General features: G+C 41.9%; 1 protein-coding gene across 1 annotated transcript; it reads right to left on the reverse strand.

The window, feature by feature from the left end:
* Positions 1-678: 678 nt before the first annotated feature.
* Positions 679-3,475, reverse strand: RPL37 (ribosomal protein L37). The gene is made up of 4 exons (XM_054054392.1): positions 3,358-3,475; positions 2,444-2,579; positions 2,084-2,168; positions 679-850 (listed from the first exon to the last, which is right to left on the reverse strand). The coding sequence occupies exons 1-4, from the start codon at positions 3,358-3,360 to the stop codon at positions 781-783; spliced, it is 294 nt and encodes a 97-aa protein (XP_053910367.1). The 5' UTR covers positions 3,361-3,475; the 3' UTR covers positions 679-780.
* Between the last annotated feature and the right edge of the window lie 13,772 nt (positions 3,476-17,247).

Below are 17,247 nucleotides of genomic sequence, written 5' to 3' on the forward strand. Positions count from 1 at the left end.
TTATACAAATACTTTTTCAAGACTCTAATTTACACAGAGGTGCTAACAGGTAGCAGCAGCCAGGCACTTCCCTCTGCCGTATTAAATCATGTTTGTGGGTCAGCCTCACAGGCTGCTTCAAAACGAAAAAAGGTCCTACCTTAACCAAAGACCAACCAAAACTCTGCGAAGCCAAGGCTTTCATTCCCATCCATAGCCATAACACCTGCTGTACCACCATCTGACTGTTACATTGCGTGAGCCCTTAGAGCTTTGCTGCTCGATGTTAAGGTGCTTTAAGGTGCTGTTCTTACTCTGAGAACAGTAAAGACATATTTACAATTGCAATGTGTTTTCAGGCCTTTCAGCACCAGACCTGTCAAAAACAGTTAAGGCCGATAACCCCCCTTTTAGCTACTGCCTCCCAGAGCAGCACCCATCCCCACTATCCAAGTTACTGTCTTTGAGACAAACTGACGCTGTGCTAGGGCACAACAGGACTGAAAGCAGGCACGTCAAGTCCACAGTGCCAATATTCCATTTCTTTTTGCAGGCAATATCTTTTTAGTACCACATACCAACCTCTTTTTAACTTCAGCACAGCAATAATGGTATTTTTCAAGGCAAAGGTGCTATCAAATGACAAGCCAATTAAAGAACTGCTTTTCATGAATCGCTCCAATGTGTACCATCAAGAAACTGTGTGTGTAAATACATTTATTTCCAGGAACTGAAGTAAAATATATGAAAGGTGACAGATTTTCTGGATAAGACCATTTATTTCAACAAATAGACAAGTCTTTATGATGAACTGGAGGCTGCAACAGCTGCTCTCTTGGGCTTCGGTGTGGTTCCCTCACGGAATCCATTCCTATAAGGAGAAATATAGTTACTACTTTTTTGAAAGGATGATTCCTGCTCCAAGTTGTTTTCTGACAAGCAATGTTATTGATCAAGTTCACCACCTTTTTTTTCAGCTTATCTGAGGAATACACTGAATGACTACAAAGTTCTTGGGCTCTAACAATTTTTTTTCCTTTCTTCCACTGAAGTAAACTTGACTTCTTCAAGCAGGAAGACTTTGGTAACTGAGTGAACATATCAGATACAGCACACCTCCTTATGGCAGGCCTTATTGTATAGTCCTATCAAGCCGCTCAGCAAAAGATTTAGATGCTTGTGAATGACAAGTCAATTACCTGCAGAAATTCTCTAGATCTTCAACCACAAATTAAGACAGGCAGACAAGAAGAAAGTCAGCTCCAAACTCACTTTTAGACTCAAAATTTCTACTTCAACAACACTCAGCAGAAAGCAGACCACAGCTGCACATTGTAAGGTATTTTCTGGCTGCTTCTGGGAAAGACCACACTCACCAAAAGAAGGATGAATGTATCCCTCAACTATACCCATGTCTGGGACTTAAAATACTCCACATTTGTACAATGAGGCTTTTCATCCAGCTTTTTTGTGTATTAGACTAGAAGCTACAGAGCTCAATTTTAGAAAACAGAGGCCATACAAGAAATTCTCAATGCATTGAACAGTACAGTATCCTGTTACCTCTTAAGTACAACTCAAAGCTTTGTAAGAAGTTTTAGAAACCTGTAACTCAAAATCTGATGTTACAGCCACTTACTGCTAACTGAACTCCAGATAAAAAGGTAACTACTGAGGTTATCCCAGACTTGAACTTTTTTTTTTGTGGGCACAAGTGAAACGCATTTCAAGACGTGCCTCCTACAGAAACACACACTTCAGTGCAACTGGTAAGTTTACTGACTCACGAATAGAGGCAATACCACACAAAGCATATCTTTTTAACTTTGGGCATTTTATTACAATAGCCTCTGTGTTCTGTACTGTCTACACTTAATAGAAATATAAGAACTTGTTAAATACCCTACATACTGACCGTGAGATTTTTACCCTCAAAGGAACATGCAGCCAATTATACAAGCAATCATTTACTCCACGATATATTTAAGATGACAGATGACACCACGTTAAAAGTACTAAACAAAAAAAATGTTAACTTTGAAAGATTCATTTTATAATCGACATCTATGGAGAATGTCACACAAAATCTGTAATAGTGTTGTACCTGAATCGACGGTAGACCTTTTTCAGGTGCCTCATGCGACCAGTACCAGTGGTGTTGCGTCTTTTAGCCTTTGCACTCCAGTTATCTACAACAGACAGGTTACTGTTATTCATATGCACCAAATAATTAAAGTTGCACATTACATTTGTGTATCACAACTACTCAATCAGACAGAAGCAAAAAAATAATTACAAATAAAGACAATTTTTATGTAGTAACACTGCTTGAATATAGTTAAATAAGCATTAGTTTGCAAAAAGCTCTGAACACTGCAGTGTGATACAGTACTCCTCCCTGGTTGGAAGAACTACTGAAAAAGACAAAGAAACACATCTTTTTAAGCTCAAGTCAGTTACTTACACTTTCTCTTGCGCTTCGCAGGGTAACCACATTTCCCACAGGTAGACTTCTGCAGGTGGTATGCCTTGGACCCACATCGACGACACAAGGTGTGTGTCTTATTGCGTCGCTTACCGAACGATGATGTACCCTTCGTCTGAAAAGCATTTCAAGACATACTACGTTAGAAACACCACTAGCACTTCCAAGTCACTTAACGAAAAGAATAAACTCTAGAACTTTCACCAATCCGCTAAGTCCCATAAACTCATCAAAGGCACTCCAAACACTGAAACACCAACTCAATCTCACCTACTGTTTGCCTCCATTTTCAGAGACCACTTCCTTATGCCTCTCACCGCCATTCTATCCCCCTCACTGCCCTATGTTGAAATACGAGGGATCCACCGGGCAGTCGCCTCCACCTCCTTCCTCATCTACCCCAGACTCACCGCTGACGAGCACTAAAGTGGTTGTTCCCACAGGAACCCTTATTCGCTCCACGCAGATCGGCCCCACCCTCCCCACATTAGGCCTTTTGTGGGTACAAGGGGATTGGAAAGCATTTCAAACACTTGCCTCTAACAAAACCCCACGCGTCGGCCACAATCCGTAATTTTACTGACTTACAAAATCAGGCAATACTACACAAAGCGTATCTTTTTAACTCTGGTCATTTTATTTCAATAACCTGCGTGTTCTGCACTGTCTATCGAGTCCCCTCTCGCTGCGATACCGCATGGCTGCCTCGGCCAACCGAGGAGACCCCGGCGGAGACCCTCGGCCCCGCCGCTCCGATTCCGATCCCGGCCCCGCCGCGCATCGCAGCGCCTCCCCGCGCCCCAGAGCCGCCGCCCCGGCCCCGCGGGGCCCTGCTCGGCGGCGGATGGCGGCAGATGGCGGCGGATTCGCCGCTCCCGCGTTCCCCGCCTCACCATCTCCGCCGGCCGCCAGCACCAAAGAGGACTGGCCCCGCCCCGCTTCCGCTATGGCCGCGCGACCGCTTCCGGCGGCGTCACGTGACCGAGGGCGGCCGCGCGCGGGGCCCCGGGAGCGCGGGGGGATAAAATGGGCGGAAGTGGTTTCGCGGTTTAAGAAAGCGAAACACCCTCTGTGAGGCCCGGTCGGTACGAGGGGTGATCTCCATCAACCGTGTAAAGCGAGACATGAGCTGGGACTGAGCGCGTTTCCCGCTCACAGGCAGATGGAAGCACTCTCCCAGAAACCTTATGCATATTCTGTCACTTTCCAAGGACTAATTGTAATGTTATGATGAACTTCACAACAGCCAACTCTCCTGCTGATCTGGAGGTTTTTCTCCATCTCTCTACCTTGCATTTGAGATGCAAACTCCAAACGGAGGTGATTCTAGAAAGAAACACATCAGCAGATCTCATACTCAACAGTATCTGGGAAAACACTGTTGGGGAAAAAAAAGCATGCTATTGGAATAAAACCAACCCATGCTATCAGAGGGACATTCTGTCTAACTTTCAAAAAATACAGTTGCTTGGATGGACTTCTCCTGTGAGACCTCAATCTCCTGCGAGACCTCATTCTCTTGTGAGACCTCATGTGGACTACTGTGTCCAGTTCTGGAATCCTTAACATAAGAAGGAGGTGGAGCTGTTGGAAGGGGTGAGGAGCCTATAAAGATGGTCGGAGGGCTGGAGCACCTTCCCTAAGAGGACAGGCTGAGTGATTTGCGAAAGCAGACAAGGGGGGCTGGGAGCATTCATTAGAGCTTGGCGTTGTTTGCCTTGAAGACCTTGGAAGTTGATAACAAAGGAGCCAGCTAGCAGCAGTTTACTGATAAGTGGGCACTGGAATGCAGAAAGCTGCTGCATTTGATTCAGGAGTTTGAAAACAGCCAGAGGAGACTGAGTCTGTGCAAAGTTCAAAAAGAAATATATTCATCCCAAGGAAGACTTCCTGCTTCATCCCTAAGACCCCGGCCCACGACCATCAGGAGGCACTACGCAGGTGCAAGACTGGAGTGAACTTTCCAGATCTGATTATAATACGAAGCAGGGAAAGGGTATGAATATGTAGTAGGTGCTTATACCTATGCATGTCTTTACACTATAAGTAGCTGCTTGTTAAGCTATAGGGTGTGCAAGCTAGGAGGAGAACCCCCTTCCACCCCAGTGCTGTTAATAAACATACCTGCTTTATAACTCATTTTGGGTTATTGGATTTGATTCCGCAAAACAAGAGAGCTGGGGTAGCTCAGCCTGGAGAAGAGAAGGCTCCAGGGAGACCTTATAGTGACCTTCCAGTATCTGAAAGGGCTACAGGAAAGCTGAGGAGGGGCTGTTCACAAAAGCTTGTAGTGACAGGATGAGGGAGAACGCATATAAACTGGAGAGGCACAGATTTAGATTAGACTTAAGGAAGAATTTCTTCATCATGAGAGTGGTGAGGCACTGGAACAGGTTGCCCAGGGAAGTTGTGGATGCCCCATCCTCAGACAGCCTGGTCTGGTAGAAGGTATCACTGCCCATGGCAGAGGAGTTGGAACTAGATGATCTTTAGGGTCCCTTCCAACCTGAACTGTTCTATGATTCTATGATTCTATGAACTTAACTCTACTTTAACTTAAATAAAAATATTCCACTTTCTGTTATAGTTGCTGCTTGTATCGCCTTGGAGTAGCAGGGGGTGTTGGTGTGTAAATCTGTCTATGCCTGAGCTGTGGTATGGGCACATCATGATTGACTTTGGTGCTGCTCCTCTGCAGTAGTGCCCGTGCTGCCATTCAGAGGTGCCTGTGACTCCACTTCAGGCTGTAGGGTCAAATCCTGATGCTACTTACCCATTGAGTGAAAATTATTGTAATGAATGAGATTCGGGGGTGGGGTACTCTTGGCTATAATACAAGGCAGCTCCTCCTGCACTTTCTGTGTGTCAATGTCCCTACAGCCCCCAACATGTCATGTGACGGTGTCTGCCGCCTAATTCATCACCATGGGCATCACTGACACAAAACTGAATTTTATTCAGATGACCCACTTAAATTCTTGCACCATAGCCCACCACACACCTTCAGCAGACAGAATCTCTACGCAATTTTATCTACGAAATGTTTTATTGTGGACAAATAACATGTACAGAGAGAAAAGGTAATTTGTGCTTATCACCGGTTCAATAGCTCTTGTCATCTTGAAGTCAGAAATTGATGATAAAACCAGTTTAAGTCTTGATTGTAGAAATATATAACCTGGTCTAACAGCTCGTGATGAAAGTTTGTATTTATCTGTCAAGCTAGGTCTCACTTTTTTTCTGGTTTACTGACTAGAGATGCAGTTATTCCAAAATGTAGCTGCCTGGGCCCACCACAAGCCAGCAAACTCTGAGGAACCCTCTCACAATGAACATGTGGATGGATGAACCCTTGTGACATGGAGCTCATTGTCCAGAAAAAGAGATCATTTCATGGTGCAATCCTCAAAGCAGCAAAGCTGTGTCCAACTGTTGCATTTTTACTCCTGGACAAACCAGTCTTGTAGGGTTCTCTCAGTGTAAATTTAGCTTGGGTTCTCACTGAATTCCATTGGTGTTAGATTATGTGCTGGAAGGCATTTGACCTCTGCTAGGTTGATGAAAGGGACAAAAAGCCATTTTGACTTATCTGCATTGTTTTCAGACAGTGGAAAAGGTGTGGCTCAGACTGTTCACCCTCTCCCAGCTCTTTCATTTTGATTGGCAATTTGTATCCCTAGCATAATACTTAAGGCAGAGGTCTTTGCTCGTACTCGTTTTACCCCACCTGAAAATCAAGGCATTTAGTCCATCCATGGTCCATCAGTAATTAAAGGAGAGAGATGAATGGATCCAAAGGGTAAATCATCCCATCTTAAATTCAGTGTATAAAGTAGGCTGGAGAACCATCCTTCTCCTTGTATTAGTTCTAACAGGCATCTAGACAGCCCCCTTACGCTAGGTATGTAGATAGCTGAAGCTGAGTAAAACAGATTTTGCCCTGACTGACTTAATGGAAATATTTTTGTGGCAATTATGTCTTCCTTGCCAAAAATTAAAAGAGGTAGCTCAGTGTCCTATGTGTGAAATGTCACACAGAAAAAAATAAAAATCTCAATTAACTCAAGCAGTATGAACGTATCCTACAGGCTGGACTGGAGCCTTATTTCTCCCAGTAACCTCGCTATGTCTTTTAACTAGTGCCTCCTTTCCTCTTTTTTCTCATTACATCTCAGAAATCTGGAAGCTGCTGTGAAGACATTGGATAGATGCCATGGTAACGGCCTTCCGAGGAAGTATGTTGGTTTGTCTGCCTGTAAGGCAATGCCACCAGAGGAATTATTCTTGTTCTTTATGGGATAAAAATAATCTCGTTCATTTACAGCTCTTCAAACCTGTTAGGAAAGGAAGATATTTGGTATGGTCATGCACTTATCTTCAGTATTCAAGAACACCTACAGGTAAGCCCAGCTCAGGGGCAGGGACAACAAAACCAGGGCTGGCTATGTAACATTGAGGAAGGTGAGTGCGAGCACTGAATAAACTCAGTGGTACTTGTCTTGCTTGGGTTTGGTGTCATGCTGCTACATCACGCCATCGCCAGGGCACAGCACGGACATACAGTCTGACATGACCATGGAAAGATTTGCTCCAAAATGCAGAGTCATTGTACTTGTTCTATAAAACTTGAGCACTGCTGGAATGACTTGTGTGTGGCAAATGCAAGGCTGATATCCAAGAAATTTCCATCTAGTGCCCTTATAAGGCATTGCTTATTTGTGCCCGTGTAGCACACTCTGCACAAGTGGGGATGACTACAAGGGGTAGAAATAGTGAAGATTCAAGCTTGATGTATACTAGAAGATAGTGCTTGATACCAGTAATCTTCAGAGGTGCAGACAAACTGAAGTCTTTATTTCTAAATGTGATCTTGCAAATCACAGGATTGCCTTTCAGTATCCTCTTGGTTATTGATCACTTTGACCTAGGTAACAGGAAGGCTGCAGGAGAACCAAGGAACTGAAGGGCAACAGTTTCACGAGGGTCAGTTTGGATGCCTTTGTTTCTGGATATCAACTTGATTTGCAGAAGTAGACACCTCAGTTGGAATTAGTGGACCAAGCAGTCACAAGAAATATAACTTTATTTATATAGTATGAAGATTCTTCAGGTTGAAAACTGTCCTGTGTGAATTTGAATGAGAAACATTGCTCACCACAAGATGACAGTATAGTTCAACCAAAACCTTTCTCCCAAACAACACTAGTAACAGTAAAACGGGTAATAAAATGGAAAAAAAAAGATTTATCTGTACTGTTCTTAAATCTCTATGACAATAGCTGAAAATATATGCAAACAACAATGCTTGAGAAAAAGGCTGTGGCTTCCTGCTAAGAAACTGATGAGTATTAATACAAAAGGCTTTCTGTTTAAGATGAAAATGGTTAGAAGAAAATCCCACAGCTGTCGCTAACTTAACGAAATTGCTTGTTAAAATACAATGGAAATGATTAAAAAAAATAAAAGCTCGGTATAACAAAGATTATATGGTGTGTATAAAATACATTGGATACTCTTTGTTCCAATACTCAGTTGTGCATTGGAAGGGAAGGGTCGCTTTAGTACATTTCCCTGCATTAAGACTCTTCTTTTCCATAAAAACCAGCACAAAATATGACCTCACTTGTAGCACCAAGAAATCAATGCTGGGGTTTAATAATAAAACTCACAATAAAATAAGTCTCCAAGTGTTTTTCTCTAAACTGAATTAGCAATTATAATAGTCAGTCATCCTTTCTGTTTATGATGGCACAAATAGGTTCATACTGATCATCACGTGCAGTGCTCATGCAGCTAAGTTATGGTAGAAGAACACTCCTTAGCATTGGGCAGAGAGACCAGACGGTAGCCTTTTAACCACTGGTAAGTGCTTGAGGATGTAGTACTTGGTAGATCGTGGTTGAATCATGATTAGCAGAGTAGTAGCGAGAGCTCATTACTCATTTCATCAGCTACTTTTAACCTTTACCTTAGGATAGGTGCGGGGAATCCTGGGTCCTTCCCAAGCAGGAACACCACTAAAATCTTTATTTTTTGTTCCATCTAGCTAGCGGAACAGGGGCAGCACACCTCTATATAGCACGGGTAGCTACAGCCCTGTGACACGCGTGTTACACAGTGCAACAGCATTGTTCAGAGTTTCAAAATTTCCCTGGTATTTTTAGTGCTCATACTTAGATACATTGCAGGGTTGTAGTGCATTGTTCCGCAAAAGCAGTAAATCTCAGAGAAGATTTCACTGACTAACCTCAATCTTACAAAGGTGATTGTGTGGCAATTTGGGCTCAGCTCACCTGAAGGGGTGCTTAGGAGAAAGCCACAGGTTCCTTTCTAAGGTGACAGCCATTTTCTTTTCTTGTCAGTTGTATACCAAATAAATGGTCCTGTCTTGTTAGTGTTATTGTGATAAAACCCAGCTTATATTTGTCTTGTTTTGTTTGAATCTGTTGTCTTAAATCCTTGTTGCATTATTTATGAACAAATGCACACACTCAAAATCACAGAACAAAATTTTCACTGGAGATGTACAAAAGGCATTTGAGCCACCACAGTCTGGAACTGTAGTCTGTATCACATTCCAGGGGCAAAAGCCCAGCTTCTAACTGCATTTCCCTTACATTGCAGCAGAAAATATTTTAGTTAGTTGTTAGAATTACTTTTCTGCCAGTATGTACTCAAAGCACCGGACTTAATTTTCCTTCAGATGGTTCTGGAGTTTTTGAGAAAAAATTGGGTGAATGTCTGAAATGGCTTAGGTGTGACGGATCTTGTAGTGGAAGACAAATAGTATGGATGATCTTCTAAAGTTCCTCCCAGCCATACTTTTGTGATTCTGTGATTTTATAAGAGGCCTCTGAGTGTGAAGGTATAACAGTATCTCATCTCCCCGTCTGTCATGTTCTCAGACACACGCATTTGAACAATTTTATACTTGGGAAAAAAGGTCAGATCTTCACAAATTCTGCCTTCAAATTTTGTTTGCTTTTCCCATTATGATGGTTGGCCAAATAAATGCTGTGGGCTTTACCTTACAAGCTTATCTTGCACTGACTGGCCTGCATTTTAAACATCCACCCTTCCCCAGAGTAATGTACATACATCTCTGACTTACATTTTCAGAGTTATTCTAAAGCACATTAAACTCAAATGTTTAAGTGTCGCTCTCTCATATGTGTATAAAGGCATTTACATCTCTGTGCAGGCATGTGCACAGGGATCATACACATTTAACAGTACTAGCCATATTTTCTTCCCCTTTTTTTTAATTAAAAAGTTATCAAAAGATTGTCTGATTCCTAGCTAGATGCAGCTTACATCTAAGCACAGGTGTTATGACTGAAATTTGCTAACTTAGAAGCTGAACATAGCTTGCAACAATTCTTTTTATACTTAGAAGTGTATATACTTACTCAAGTTCTTTTATACTTACAAGTGTTCTGGTGTGAATGGTGCATACTCGTACTCTTTAGAAAAGAAGTATGATTTTAACTAGTTGGGGAAAAAAACCCTTTCCTGCAGACATGTTGAAGTAAAAGTCTTTGTCATAAGCTCAGGAAATAAATTAATTCATTTGAATTTCAATTCAAAACAGTTGGCTATTTCACCCTCTGAATTTTGTCACTTATTTGGAATTATACATATGCCTAGGTATATCTCTGCTATCACATTCCCTCCCTGCTACTCAGCTATGCTTCAAGTGCGTATGTGAATGATTTTATCTTTAGTAAATGTATGTGAATGATGACATTTATCACCAGCCATTTCTCAGAACATGACTTGATGTTGTTCTCCTCCTGTAACGCTTGTGGGCAGCTGGAGAAATGTAAACACACACCTTGTAGCGCCGAAGTTAAGCAGGTAATTTGGTTTTATAAGACCCATCCAGGTTTGACATCTGTTACCGTTAAAAGCACTGGTACAGCATGTACATGGTATACAGCACATTTTCAATTTTTTTGTGTATGTTGCAATTAGAAGTATCCAAATGTGTGAATAAATACAAAACTGTGCACAGAATGTGCATTAGGTAAATATAAGGTGTCTGATTTTCTTTCAGAAATATGTATTTACTTCTCACAAGTATATACTCTTCATATGTTTAATTTTACTTGAGATCTGGCATTCAGGGGAAATATACATATGCCTGTAGTAAAGTAGAACGTCAGACAGGAAGACATTGGAGAAAACTGGGGCACTCATGCTTAATCTGTAAACCAGTAAAATAAGGCTAATATATTATTTGTTGTTTATTTACTTTACCTCACATCTTGCTTTAGGCATCTTAAAGAATTTACTTTTGTCTTGCTCTGGGACTGCTGCAAATGGCAACTTTTTCTGTTCGCACTGTCCCTTCTCTAAAAATTAAAAGATAAGCTCACTTTAAAGTAGAAAACCCCGTCACTTGCATAGCACTCTTTACCCTGTATGAAACTCTGTTGCTTTGCCTTTTGTATTTGAATGTGAGACACAAACTGTAAGAAAAAATGGCTTTGCGACGGCACAAAGTAGACAAATGCATGTTCTATAGTTATTGAAGATAAAGCTTGTGTTCCCAGGTAAAATAAATTTGCCTTTCTTCATCAATATCACTATTGCATTTTATTATTTTCACCAGCTGAGAACATTCCCTAAGTACAAATGCTTTGCTAACAAAGGTCGGCTCAACTCTGCTGCTGCAAATGTTATCTTCTGTTTGTTCTGGAACACGTTTTCCCTATATTGGGCATTTTCAGCTTTGTGTTTACTGGAGCTGAAGCACGTGGGCTCCATCAGGGAATTCTCCTAACACCCATCCTTACACTATTTCACTTTAATAAAAATAGAAGAAAAAACATTGCTTTTCCATATTAGTGTATGCAAAGAGGACATAGATAAGAAATGGAGCTTTTTGAACTTCTTCTTATCTGATCACAGTGTAGTGGTTATGATCCTGTTGCCACAATCATAGAATCATAGAATCATAGAATCACCAGGTTGGAAAGAACCCACTGGATCTTCGAGTCCAACCGTTCCTAACACTCCCTAAACCATGTCCCTCAGCACTTCATCCACCCGTTCCTTAAACACCTCCAGGGGTGGTGACTCCACCCCCTCCCTGGGCAGCCTCTGCCAGGGCCCAATCACCCTTTCCATGAAAAATTTTTTCCTGATGTCCAGCCTGAACCTCGCCTGTCAGAGCTTGAGGCCATTCCCTCTTGTCCTGTCCCCTGTCCCTTGGGAGAAGAGCCCAGCTCCCTCCTCTCCACAACCTCCTTTCAGGCAGTTGTAGAGAGCAATAAGGTCTCCCCTCAGCCTCCTCTTCTCCAGGCTAAACACCCCCAGCTCTCTCAGCCGCTCCTCCTCAGACTTGTTCTCCAGCCCCTCACCAGCTTCGTTGCTCTTCTCTGGACACACTCCAGAGCCTCAACATCCTTCTTGTGGTGAGGGGCCCAGAACTGAACACAGTATTCAAGTGTCACACTGGTGACACTCTCACCAGTGCCGAGTACAGAGGGAGAATCCCCTCCCTGGTCCTGCTGGTCACGCTGTTTCTGATCCAAGCCAAGATGCCATTGGCCTTCTTGGCCCCCTGGGCACACTGCTGGCTTGTGTTCAGTCACTGTTGACCAACACCCCCAGGTCCTTCTCTTCTGTGGAGCTTTCTAGCCAGGCCTGTAGTCTGTAGCACTGCACGGGGTTGTTGTGCCCCAAGTGCAGGACTCTGCATTTGGCCTTGTTAAACCTCATGCCATCGGTCTCAGATTAGCCCAGCACATGCAGCACAACCAGTCTTCCAGAGTGGAAGGCAGTGCACCAGTTGACAGGACACATGGGCATGACGTTAAGGGACTGCCTGCCAAGGCAGCAGATATGCAGAAAGGTTTTCCAAAACACCCAGTTAAGTAGCTCCCATTGTTATGGTTGGAGCTAGACCTTAGCACCCTTCTGTCTCTGAGAGGCTACCTGTGGAAGGAGCAGGGCAGACCCAGCTTTGCCAGCTGTTGTGCTGGTGGTGGAGAACGTGCCAGTACTTAACGTTTTAGATCTGGTTCATCATGTTAGTTTGTGGTTGCTAACTTATTGCTGTAAATTAGAAGTGCTTTGAGTTATGCTTGAGCATATGTTAGGGAGAGTTGTAGCCTAAAAAGTGTCTGCTTGAGAAGGGAGAAATGCCTAAGGGAATTTTGCACTGTAAAAAGGTCGCAAAACTGTGACAATTCCAAGCCTACTTATTCTGTCTTACTGTATTTTAGCAGCAGAGTAAAATGTGGTAACCCTCAAAGCAACAATATTGGTAATTGACTTTTTCTGCTGAGTCTCTGAACCATTTTACAAGTTTGTTATTGACTTCAGTCAAAACTGACCACCAGCCTTTTTATGAGGCAGTATTTCCCTGCGCTGGCTTCATTACTACTTCAGAAGACACAATATATAGTCACCAATAAATGGGCAGGGGTGCATGCCTCTCTTACCATGAGCCCACACAAAGGAGGAAACAGGAGGCTTCCTCATCTGTTGCTATCACAAGCTTTGATTTTTTACATTTTCTCCTTGGAATTATGTGTGTTATCTCTTTTTTTTAATTATTTTTATAATTTATAAAAATCTCAAAGCCATTGGCTACCTCTAAAATGTCTAAATGTTGCTGTTGGCAGAATACTTTTTCCTACCTATTAATTGTTGCACAGAACCTTTGCCCAGATTAGAAATACCATGCTTTTAATCATTCCCATGAGGATATTTCTACTAAGAAAACATAGAATGGAATGCATTTACAGGCTAATCAAGCGCAAGTGCCAAGTCCATAAAAGCAGATTGTTTCAAAGATATTTTAGTGATATGGTCTCTACTACCAGATTTCCAATTTAGACAACTCCAAATTAACATTTTCCATGCAAATCAACGTATCGGTAGTTGCATGGCTTGATAGGCAGACATTATCTGGGAGCTTTATATCTGGAAATATCGAAGCACATCATTAATACGGGCACAGAAGGAGATATGTGTTCACCCACACCTCTGTGTGTGTGTGTGTGTGTACGTATATAAAGGGAGTACTTAGACTCTGTGCTTAAGTGCTAATCCTTTGACCTGAAACGCAAATATAGAGGGAAGCCAGAATAACTCACTAAAGGATATCAGACCAATTTGAAGTGTTTATAAGCTTGTCATAGAAGAAGTAACAATATTGAACACACCTAAATTTCTCGGTAGCTCTGCAACTATATCAGCCCATTTTTATTCTTGGTATGTGTTTTCATTTGTTGCAGTCTGATGGTTGTTGCATGCGTAGCCCTCCCAGAATCAGAGAGGGCAAAAGTCTGTGCTATGTCATTTCTGTTTCTGCACAATGCTCTGCAGCTGTGTTGCCTCAATGAAATTTTGTAAAAGCTTACTTTTTTGGTTGAGCTTTGGTTCCATCTGGAAGATCTCTGCGAAAGTTCATTCCAAAAAGTTTCACAGTAGCAGTTAGGGTTAGTTACTGATTTCTCAAGTAAGCTAATAGAGTTTTAATAAATCTCAAATGGTCCTAAAAGTGTTGTAGTTCAAAAAGACATCCTAATAAGATCTGTTTCTTTGAAGTTCTGCCTTCATTTTCTTCCCTAACTCTCCTTTTTAAGAGAGGAATCTTTGTTCTGCCTATTGAAAAACATTTTTTAGGTTTTAGTTTCAAGATACTTGGAAATTTTTCAGAGGGACACTGATGGATTTTGACTAAAGATTTTTGTTCAAAGTTTGCTGCTTGACGCATTTTAGCTTTCCAACTTGTTACAGTAATAATTCTAAAACATATAAGGCATATACACCACTAGTTCAGAAAGAACCAGAAATATAAAAGCATGGGCAACATTGCTGTTGGCTGATGTTTGACATTCTATTCACTCTATGAAGAACAATCAGGAGATGATATTTTGGAAAGCACCGAGACATCAGGCTAAAAGAGACTTTCTGGATCATCGACTTGAGATACTGCTGTCTCAGACAACTATATAAAGCTGCTTATGAGTTTATTAAACTGTAAGAATTAAGTTCATAGTAAAACAATGTAGAAGAATGCAGGAAAAAAATCAACAAAACCTGAAATCATTAAATAATTTTGAAAAATAGGCTTGCTTTGGCTCTGAGGATCAATTGCTTAGAAAAACCTTCTTGAACAGTCCTCCACCAGATTTAACTTCCAATACGCCCCTCTATATGGTATGTGTGCTTTTGTGTCACTACTAACGCAAATGCAATAGTATTTCCACTTGAGCCTTTTCCATGTAACTCTTTTTCTGTTATTTCTTTTTTTAAAGTGCTAAAATCATGAGACTAGCTCTTTAGTTCATGAAATTAATCTATTTTATGTATGTGCGAGCCTCTCTGTTGCTGGGCAGGCATGTGAGAGCTTGTAGATCTATTGTAGACAAAATACCTCTGCTACTACCTGCAGTTGGCTCTCAGAAGAGGTTGTGCAACGTCTGAACCCCTGTGAGCTCTTTTGGTATGATTTTCAGGTTGAGAAGGACTTAAGGTGAACCTGAACCTACTCCAAACCCTCAGTAGTGAAGGCCATTGGAAATCTCACTCTTCTTTACCATCCATGCTTTTGGTTGCAGCCCCGAAAACAGATGGGCTGAACCTGAGCAGTTTTTTCAGCCTGAAAGTAGAATGTCTCGTGGAGGCAAGTATCAGTAATGGTAGAAATGAAACATAAATACTCAGCTTCAATGAACACCTAAATCAGGCCTGTCTGGGTAACAGATCACTGGATAGGATGGTGAATTTGGATGCCACCGTTCTGTCCAGGAAAGTCCTGTGAAGTGGTGAGCAGTGGGGTGGTCTCTGTCTGCTAGTGTAGGATGAGCAACCACCAGAAGAGTTTGTGCAAGGTGGTAGTTCACTGGCATTTGAGCACACGCAGAGGCTGGCAGAATCTGCAAGCAGAAGGCTCTGCTGCTGCCCTACCTCTTCACACTTCCCACCTCTTTTCTCCCCTCTCTTTCCCCTGTGGCTGTAAATTTTTACCCTCTACCTGGGTCTGTGGCCCACCAGACCTTCCTGGGAGATGACCTAACTCATTAAAACAGCGCAGAACCACACAGATTTTTTATTTATTTATTTATTTTCTGTCATTGTAATAAATCAAACTCTTAAAGAGGGGACTGAGATGTGCCAAAGCCAGCCACAAATGAGCAGAAGGAACACGTGGAGGGGTTTGAAAGTGAAAGCAGGGAAAGGTGTGGGAAAAACAGAGTAGTAACTCACTGTTTCGGGAAGTTTCAAGCTGTTAAATCACTTCAATATGTCTTGTGTCCTAAAATCATAACCTAAGGCTAATGAACGGTAACCGTTTGTTTGCCCAGTGATGATCATTGTGTACACACTGGCTGAAACGTCTGCACTGTAGGCAAGTCTGATTTATTACCTGTCTACTGCTGCAGTCCTCTGAATTTTGAATTATAGTAACGTGAGCTTTTCTTTTCCAACTCGGTTCCTTCAAACCTGGAGTCTCACAGCCCTTGTTTGGTGTAGTTTCTGCAGCATGGATTCCAGTATCTAAGGCAATACCCTTCTAAGAGGTCCCCAGAGAGGGAATAATATACATTACAGTTAGAACAGCCTTAATGCTATTTGACATATTTAATATAGGCACATCCCAAGGCATTGTGATTAATCCTTGAAATGTGACAAATACATTAAAAGCAAAACAGGCAATTAAAATGCTTTTTTAAAAAAGAAAGTGAGATGGCGTTATCAGACAGAAACAAACCCAAAAACTCTCCAAATCTATTTCGCAATTTAAATCCATAATGACAAGATGTTCTTTCTCCACTCGGTTGTCACTGGATCCTTGGCCTTTGCAGCAGTCACAGAGCACAGACTGTCTTTGGGCTGTAATACATAATGAACTCGGACAATGAAGACACAAGACTATTTAAAGCTTTGTAAACTATTGAGTAACCTCAGCATCAATCCTATAAAAGGCTGCAAGTCTACAGGGAAATATCACTGATATAATTATATTCTGGCTGACCTTAGTGTGAAGTAGAATACAGACAATACCATTTCATGCTGTCTCCGGACCGGGCAGGATATCATTAGCCCAGCCAGCGAAGCATTGACTTAATCATACTTTGCTAGAATTATCATTTGGTGCAAGGCAAGAAATGCTTTGCATTAAGGCTAATCCTTTCTGCCCCTCAAACTACTCCTGTTTTACTCCCTTAAAACATCAATTTTAAGCCTACAGACAGCTTATTTCTGAGTAGACAGTAGAGATGTTTAGCAAGGACTTAAAGATGCTATGATAAAAGGTATTTGTAACTGCAAAATTGTGAGCAGACTGTTGCCATTTTCTTTAACAGCACGAGTAAATCAGCCTCTTCTTCTCCGTAAGTTACACTCTGTCCCCTCATAACCGTGCAGTCAGAGGGAACAATCAGGGAGCTTCTTCAATCAGGCCTTTTGTTATAATTAGCGTTAATGTAGATCTATCGGTCTATTGGAGCTATCTATTTCTCCAACTGGAACTGTGTTAGGGGCTGCATTGTCCTTTGTCACAAAACTGCGGTGTAGGTAGGTTGTCATGCAACTGCACATAACCATATGTATTAACAACGTACAAAAGACGGAAACTATCTAAATGGTCCAGAGCCCGAGTAGCAAAAAGTTAGTATAAGAACCCTATGAAACAAAAGAAGAATCAACCATAAACAGTCCCACTGCTACAAAAGACACTCTTCATCCATCCGCTGCAAACCAGAGCATCCTCAGAAAAAAGCCAGCTGTTGATGTGTCATTGACACCAGAGGCTTGTATGA

The sequence above is a fragment of the Cuculus canorus genome, chromosome Z (assembly GCF_017976375.1).
Source record: "Cuculus canorus isolate bCucCan1 chromosome Z, bCucCan1.pri, whole genome shotgun sequence".
Lineage (NCBI taxonomy): Eukaryota > Metazoa > Chordata > Aves > Cuculiformes > Cuculidae > Cuculus > Cuculus canorus.

What these genes read in the sequence shown, in the direction of transcription:
- RPL37 (XM_054054392.1), bottom strand. An exon ending in TGCGAAGCGCAAGAGAAAGT is followed by an intron (nt 2,169 to 2,443) that starts GTAAGTAACTGA and finishes TGTCTGTTGTAG; the next exon opens with ATAACTGGAGTGCAAAGGCT. An exon ending in AAGGTCTACCGTCGATTCAG is followed by an intron (nt 851 to 2,083) that starts GTACAACACTAT and finishes TTCTCCTTATAG; the next exon opens with GAATGGATTCCGTGAGGGAA.